We start from the raw sequence: 8,487 nt of genomic DNA on the forward strand, positions 1-8,487 counted from the left end.
TGTCATTTAGGTGCTAAAATAAAGAAGCAACTCATGATATACAAGTGGCATAGAGTCAATTAAATGGTTAATTATGACATAACTACTCATATATTTGATTTTTAAATATATAAATAGGAATAAAGTCTCACCAACTCACAAAGGAGGTTCTCAATACCAACTTTTATTTAGCAATTTAATGAGTGGACTACAATCCTAGAAAACACTCGAGCATGGATAAGATTTCACAAAACACACACAGGCTTTTATTACCAAACAAATCTGAAATAATTCCACAAACTTCACAAACAGGCAGGATATAATTATAAGTTAAAGATTAACAAAATATTCCGTTATTCATTTTGTCATATTTTTTAGACCTCAGTAAATCTTAGTATAAAGATAGTCAAAGTTTCAAATATTATATTTTTTAAATAACAACCATACCCATGAATTTCATGGGTGTGTTTATTCATGTTTAGTTTGATATTCTAATGTTTCAGAGTTTACAAATAAGATTTACCAAAAGTGTTGTTAGACCAGAATGACATTTATTCATCCTCAGAGGAAAAAAAGGCAAAACATTCTAGAGATAAAATGAAGCAAAAGGTTTAAGTTTCAAGTAGCTGGAGACAAGCAGGAAATTAAAAAGCTGTCTTTGTGTATTAATAGTTCAAATAATGAACATGAAATGGAAAGCTATGGTATAAAGACGCTTTGGAATACAGCGTATTGAACACATCACAATTTGTCATAGTAAATATGACTTTTTGACCAGGTGTTTGTAACAACTGAAGTAATCCATATATAGAAGAAACCAAAACAAACAAGTTCAGACATTAAGTTATGCGTAGTAATAAGAGGGAAAAGTATTGAACACACAGAAAGGGAAGTGGAAAAAGACATGGAAAGCCAAGACACCAGTTAAAATCCATCAGTGATCAGAAAGACATTCTGCCCCTTTTGAGTGCAAATGAATATCAGCTGGTTCAGTCCAAACTGATGGCTTATGGAAGCCAAATTGCTGAAAACAGTTCTCGTTATTGCAGTTGCATGAAGAAAATCGCATCATTTTGTTCTCTTCCTTATGCTGTTCACCCCCTGGTGAACTTTTTGCCCCCTCTCTGGAAGATTGTGTGATTGGTCTGAATTTCATGGGTGTTTATTCATTTAGGAAACTGCCACACAATTTCCACCGGCCGCTGATCTGACTGATATCTGTGCAAGGAAGGTCAGATAGTGAGAGCACAGTTTTTTCAGTCAGAAAGAAATTGTTTGATGAGGAGGAGGAAGCATACTGAAATATTACACTGCCCATTCTCTCAGTTGAAGCAGGAGAATGGCTCATCAATGCATAACATTTGTCTTTTTGGGTTTTTTTAATGACATGGAAAAAGATTGATTTTCCAGACTGTCAAATATTATTCCCTCCTCCTCTGAACTTCTGAACTTGTAATAGTTGTCTCTCTGCCATGATCGCTATGTTTACTCTATGGTTATAAATTACACACATGGCAAAAAACCATCATGGCGTATTCTGCAGTGGGAGGGAAGCTCGCCTCAGTGTGTTTTGTGGACCGTAATAGGTCTTTGCAAAAATGAAAATCCAAAAACCACATGACTGTACATTGACAGTTCGACTTCGTTCGAACTACACTGGGCCCTTCAGAAAGATATGGAGTTGGCAAGTACAATTGTTTCAGAAAACAATAAGCAATGCACTCAGTAGCCATGGCCTGTATGCACACTCAACACGCAAAACTCCATTTCTGGAGTCGAAGAAAGTTTAAGCTTGTTTAATGTTTGCTGAACAACATTTGGACAAGCTTGTAAAACACTGGGAGAACATAGACTGGTCAGATAAGAGTAATATTGAACTCTTTGGATGCCATAACAAACACCACATTTGAAGGACAAAATGAACTTAGGCTCCATGCAGATAGTCAAGTTTGGAGGTGGGAACATCAATATGTGGGTCTATTTTTCTGTGCATAATTGTCAGAATTCATGTAATTGATGATAAATGAAAGTGTACAGACATTATAGAGAAAAGTCTGCTGCCAGAATGAAAAAGGGTGGATATTTCAGCAGGACAATGATCCCAAACACAGAGACAATGAAGCTCTCAACCAGCTGCAGAGACAGAACATAAAACTGCTAGAATAGCCCAATTCATTTTATATTATTACTCATAATTTAATTTCTGAACTGATTTGTTTTATTTTTTCTATGTATGGATTACATGGGTTGTTACCAACACCTGGTTTTGGGAACACCAGGTGTTTCCATGTCAATAGCAAAAATATGTTTACTATGAAAAATTGTCTTTGTTCAATAATTTGCATACCTGCTGTATAACTAAGATTTACTTAAAGGAAGCACGGACTTGACGGCCCTTGAGGAGCTGTGGAGGACGGAAGTTGTCCACCATGCAGCATGCGGCCTCTCCTTCTCCAGTGAACAGGAGGCTTCGAAACTTTGCCATCTAATAGAATACAGGAACACAGAAACAGTTATGAAGTTCCTTTGACACAATATATGTTGCTTCATGTCACAATATCACAAATTCCCAACAATAACCATTTTCCAGCATGATTCACCTACTTTGAATAATAGTCTCCAGTACTCAGAAATTTTAATAGAACCAAGTCCTTGCATGTATTGGGCTGATGAACCCATAACATATAATTTTAATAAAACGTTATTTTAACTGACTGAGTATTTCGTAATGGTAAAAACTGCTTTATTAAGTCCACAGGACCCTAAAGTGCTTCACACTACATTCAGTCATTCACTGATTTTCATTCACACCCTGATGGTGACAAGCTACTGGATAGCAGCCACAGCTGCCCTGGGCAGTCTGACAAAATTAAAGCTGCCATGCAATGCAGCCACCGGCCCTCTGACCTCCACCAGCAGGCAAGATGGGTGAAGTGTCTTACCCAAAGACACAACGACAGATTGGGTATCAAACTGGCAACCCATCAATAAAGTTATGAACTCCTACCAGTCAACCCCGCCAGTCCATCGCAGGGCAACTCAGAGACAAACAGGACAATCATGCACACACACACACACACACACACACACACACACACATACACACACACACACACATATACACACACACACACACACACAAACTCACCTAAGCAGGATTTAGACAAACTAATTAACCTATCAGTCATGTACCCGGAGAGAACCTACGCATGCAGAGGGAGAACATGCAAACTCCAGGTAGCAAGACCTTCTTGCTGCCAGGCAACAGTGCTACCAACTGCACTACAGTGCAGTTTGAAATAAATCCCAGCAAATCCAGTGTAGATTTCACTGACTTGTGAACTATACTTATCCAGTACCATCCAGCTGAGAATATAACAGAGACAAACTATATGTTGACCATGCTTTTCCCCACCTGTCAGCCAGTACATACATAATATAGATGTCTAATAAATGTTACATGAACATCACATGAATGAGAACTTTTTTTTCCCTCTCAAAAAAGAGATTCAATGTTTCAGTTTTAGATTTAAATAAGCATAATTTAAAATTGAAAATAAAAATAAAAACAGTTGAACTCTTAACTGATTCATTTAGCTTTTCTGTCCTTCCAGTGTTTTAAGTGGACCAAGCTACCCACCTGAGCAGGGCTGACACTTATAGGCTCCCTGAGGACAATCCAGGTGACGCTCTCCAAAAGGGGTGGGGTCGTCAAAGATCCATCATAAGTCCAATAATCCAGAGAACCAGGAAGAAGAGTTCTTGCATCAAAGTTAGAGAAAGTTGTCTGCTTTCCCTATATGTCTCACACAGAAGAGATGGAAATGTAAAGCCGGAAAAACAAAGCTATCAGTATGAGAACATTTGAACAACACAAGTTCAATTCCACCTCAGATTGTTTTTGTTTGTACCTTTGTCTTAATAGAGTCCAAAGCATCCAGAACTTTCTGAAGCCGAGGGTTGGCAGCACCAATCTGAATGAAAACATCACCTTTAATGTAGTTTTTTTCAAATACAAAGTTATTAGTAGACATTTTCTCCAACACATCTCTATTGGGGATGCTGGTGCAAAGAGCACTGATTACTTACTTTGAGAAAGATTCCAACCACAGCCAGTCCATCAGGCTTGTCAGCAGCCTCCCCAAAGCTGGGATATTTGGTATTCCAGTGCACCAGGTGAAGCTAACAAGAAAAGATGTATGCTGATATCTGTAGTAGCAGGAACCTTTAAAAGTCAAGTAAACTGTGTTCACTTCATCAAGATATTGGGTCGACATGCAGTACAACTCCACACACACACACGTACACACACACACACACACACACACACACACACACACACACACACACGTTTGACCCTATGCGAATAACTCTGTGAAAAGTTGATTATCTTTTGATTTTTTTAAATGTATTTTTAAGTAAAACATCTCAATTTAAAGTATTTGGGTAGTAGGACACTTGGTGTAATGGAATAACAATATTTTAGTCTGCTAGAATTTATTGTTTTTTTCACTCACTGTCTATATTGTCCGTAACAGAGTTGACATAACATTCCGCAAAACATATGTTTTTTCTGAGAAAAAATTCTAAAATACGTAGACCTGTTGTGGCTCAATATTGGTCCATATATAAGGCGCACCGGATTATAAGGCGGACTGTCGACTTTTGAGGAAATTGAAGGTTTTTAGGTGCGTCTTATAGTGCGGAAAATATGGTGTGTATATATGTCCTGCCTTGTATTTGATGTGAGGAGTTTAAGGTTATAGCAAATCTTCACATTATTATTTTTCTATGCATGTGTTCAACAATACAAACATAACTCAGCAAACTGTTGAATTCATTACCTCACAAGGAAACTTGATGCCGTTTATAGTGTGCTCAGAGCCTCTATCATCACTGCCTCCCCAGTGGAAATGAAATTGCTTCAGTCGGTATGTTCCAGAGATGGGACCTCCAGTCAGGGCTGAGAAATACAAATAACAGACTCATTAAGACAGAGAAAAAAAAACAACAAATAAATAATTTTTCTATTTGCATCAGCCAGTGACAAAGCTCTTTTAATATAGCATGCTAAAATGCTCCTGCTAGCTATAACTTTTGTAAGCTACTGTTGATCAGCTGTAAGAGGAAATAGTTGAACAATAAACCATGAAAAATTGGAAATTATACATTTACACTTCCATCCATCCATTTTCTACACCCTTGTCCCTAGCGGGTTTGGGAGGGGTGCTATTTTGTTCAAATAAACATTTAAAATCTCTTTGACTTAATTCTACAAAAAGTCAACTCAAACTTTTAAGTAGTTCCAAACTAAATATTTTATAAATTCTTGGTTTGAGCCTAATACTCTTTTTACAGTGTTCTCTAAATACACTCTAACTTAAAAGTCACAAAACTTTTTCTTAAAGGATTTTTTTAACTTTGACTTTACTTGAAAGAATTAAGTTCAATACCATATTTGTATCCTACATCTGACACCATGACTCAAGCTTACCAGGGACAGATTCTGTACCAACCAGGGTGCAGAGCACAATCCACATAAGGAGGACTTAGTCCTTGACACGGCCTTCGCAGGTTTGATGCCCAACCTGATGACCTTAGCTGCAGGTCTTCCTCTCTGTCACTGACCACTTTCATGAATAACTACGCTCAAATAAAGGCTGCCTCAGCCAAAAACCCTTTGAACAAAACATATCCTTTATTAATTTACTTCTTTATTTGAAGTAAACTAAATGATTTGAGTAAAACTGACTTAGATTTGTCATCTTAAACATACTTAATAAATTTGTTAAAAAAGAAAATTAACAAATTTAGTTGGATGATTATAATATATTGAATTGGTTAAACTTAATAAATTAAGTTGGATTGCTTATTACCAATTGAAGCAATTCAATTAAGTTGGTTCAACTAATTTCTTTTTAGAGTGTTGCCAGTCTGTCGCAGGGCAACACAGAAACAGACAGAATGAACAACCATGCACACACCTAGGGAGAATTTAGAGAAACCAATTAACCTGACAGTCATGTTTTTGGACTGTGCCGGAGAACCCACCATGCACAGGGAGAACAACTCCACGTAGAAAGACCCCAGGCCAGGAATTGAACCCAGGACCTTCTTGCTGCAAGGCAACCGTGCTACCAACTGCGCCACTGTGCAGCCCATTTAAATTTTAAGAAGCTTTATCTGAGCCAGCGTCATCTGTGTCTAACAGCATGTCCTTTATAATTAAACTGAAATAAATGGAATTAACTACACATTAAGGGTAAGTTCTTGGGTATGTTTCACATTTCTTTTCATCTGTTTATATTGACCATTTGATATTTGAAGTTGCCTGCATGTTCAAAAATTACATTTTTAAGGCTTTTATGACAGATTATAGCTGTTTATCTGTGACAACTACTGGAGCACAGAGTAAAATTGAAGAGTCACGATGATGGGCTGAACATGCATGTTGACCTTGAGATAAAGAAACAGGGCTGTTAGGAGATAACTGAACACTTACATCATCAGACATGCTTATCTGTGTGTACATACAGCATGGGTGGAGGAAACAAACAGGAGAGATAAAATTCAAAGGTAAAGTAATAATATATCTTGCAAGTACTTAAAATAAAAGTTAGAAATCAGGTTTTAGGAGTTTAGGATGTCATGTTTGTTATACCAACAATGCATCTGAGTGACACAGGACTTGAAACAAAACTAAAACCATTTCCAGAATGAGTATAAAATGATGAAGTGTGTGTTTGTGTTCCTTCAGAACTTTAGTCTCAAACTTAGGGGTCAGCTTTGCTTACTGGAGCTGTCTGTGTCGTCCACAAAGTCCACCTGGAAGGAGTGTCCATTGTTGAGAATGCCCCTGGCATTGGAGGGGTCATACTGGAGTTTCAGACGCTTCAGAGACGGATCATATTGGGCCTCCTTGGTAACGATGTTGATGGGAGACTGTCTGGGTCCATTAGCAAGCGGGAAGTTTTCTGCCCACTTGTCAGGTCCTGTAAATGTAAAAATGAGGACCTATTCAAGTTCGTTATATAAAGACAAAGTTTTTACCGTGACCATTTTGATGTTCCAGTACATCTTGAAGAAAAGCAGCATTGCTCCCATAGAAACAAACACAGTGTGATCATTCATAATGGATACTTACAGTATGTGGTTACAGAATGGTTCATTTATCAAGATATCACTAATTTATTCCTTAGGCAACATCTCTATTAAGTTTAGAAAAAATAGAAAGTTGTGAGTGAACTACAAATGCAGGTCAAATTTTATTGCAAGCATCAATATGAACAGAATAAAATATAAAATTCAGTAAGACGTTATGACTTTTATTGTGTTTACTGAACGCAGTAAACACAATAAGATATTTCAGATATTTCTAACATATTTTTCAACTGTAAAAGTCAATGCATTCAGAAAACTTAGCTGGCAGGAAACCGACTGCCTGAAACGAACAACCATCACTTTAGTTGATCCTCCTCATCATGACCTTCAGTGTCCAGAGTTGGGAACATCCGAGCAGCGCATCATAAAGCTGATGTGTTTTAACCGCAGTTGTTGCCATAAAGCAGCTCTCCTCAGGCTGTCCTGCTACACTCATTACTCCAGAAAAGTGTGATAATTGCTTACTTTAAATGGCAACAAAGTAACGATTAAAACAGCTGAATAGATTTTACACCCTTCAACTTTAAGTAAAAACTACTGATTTAATTATGTTTGTGTAGCGCAATTCCTGGAGTAGAAATGTACGGCAATTAAAACCAAAAGCTCCCATTGGGTAGAATTTATTTGAATATTCAATATTGTCTACCTTAATGTTAAACTATAATTCAATTCTACTTAATAATTTTGAGCTGACAGTGTTTAGACAGAAATAAGTAAAATGTAATTTAAATAATAATTATAATTTTATAAAAGTGTAATTAAACACGCACTCTTTTTTTTATTTTTTATTTTTTATTTTATCATCAGTAGGCTGCTGGCATTTCTTTTGTAATTATTAATGTAGCCCAGTCACACTCTTTTCAGTGTAATAAGGAGTGAGACTTCCCGGTTGGCAGTGCTGGAGGCTGCAGGGTTCTTACCGTCGCTCGGTCCGTATCCCCATCCGTGAGACATGGCTGTTACTGAACGCTGCCCTGGCAATGATCAATCCGAGGCAGAGGCTGCTCGGGTGACCAATATTGGGGCTCTTTATAAAGGACCTGGTAATGCTCGCTGTGAGGGGCTTGGCTTGCATGGTTACGTCATTTCTCCCCTCCTATTTGGCTACGGAGTGTGCAAAGCTGTGAGTGATAAGATGTGTTGGGAAGCAGAGACGAACTGTGGTCCCGATCCGAACAGGTCAGGATCCAAGCCCTTAGCACTGATTTCAACTTTTGAAGGTGCTTCCAATTGCCCTGAAGAGTTGATGGCAACATGCTGGTGTGCGCTGTCCAGGGGTAAAAGTAGTTTTAAATTCTTGCCAGGGCTATAACGAAAATCGCCAGTGGCTCATTGTGCAAACCAAAA

General features: G+C 37.8%; 1 protein-coding gene across 2 annotated transcripts; it reads right to left on the reverse strand.

Annotated features, from left to right (window-relative positions):
- Positions 1–1,361: 1,361 nt before the first annotated feature.
- Positions 1,362–8,184, reverse strand: LOC103131821 (carbonic anhydrase-like). Of its 2 annotated transcripts, XM_007543552.2 has the most exons (8): positions 8,061–8,184; positions 6,774–6,971; positions 4,824–4,942; positions 4,069–4,161; positions 3,891–3,953; positions 3,620–3,775; positions 2,327–2,464; positions 1,362–2,255 (listed from the first exon to the last, which is right to left on the reverse strand). In XM_007543552.2, exons 1-7 carry the CDS (start codon positions 8,092–8,094, stop codon positions 2,345–2,347), a joined length of 783 nt encoding a protein of 260 aa, XP_007543614.1. In that variant the 5' UTR covers positions 8,095–8,184; the 3' UTR covers positions 1,362–2,255; positions 2,327–2,344. The 2 variants fall into 2 exon arrangements, with proteins under 2 accessions (XP_007543614.1, XP_007543613.1); XM_007543551.2 differs by having other exon boundaries at positions 1,362–2,464.
- Between the last annotated feature and the right edge of the window lie 303 nt (positions 8,185–8,487).

The sequence above is a fragment of the Poecilia formosa genome, unplaced genomic scaffold (assembly GCF_000485575.1).
Source record: "Poecilia formosa unplaced genomic scaffold, Poecilia_formosa-5.1.2 Scaffold849, whole genome shotgun sequence".
NCBI classification, from domain to species: domain Eukaryota; kingdom Metazoa; phylum Chordata; class Actinopteri; order Cyprinodontiformes; family Poeciliidae; genus Poecilia; species Poecilia formosa.

Bases quoted from the DNA above. Each gene is read 5' to 3' on its own strand.
- LOC103131821 (XM_007543552.2), bottom strand. From the start codon at position 8,094: ATGTCTCACGGATGGGGATACGGACCGAGCGACG. The intron at 6,972-8,060 runs GTAAGAACCCTG...TTACATTTACAG, and splicing joins GGGATACGGACCGAGCGACG to GACCTGACAAGTGGGCAGAA. The intron at 3,776-3,890 runs GTACAAACAAAA...TGAGACATATAG, and splicing joins TGGACTCTATTAAGACAAAG to GGAAAGCAGACAACTTTCTC.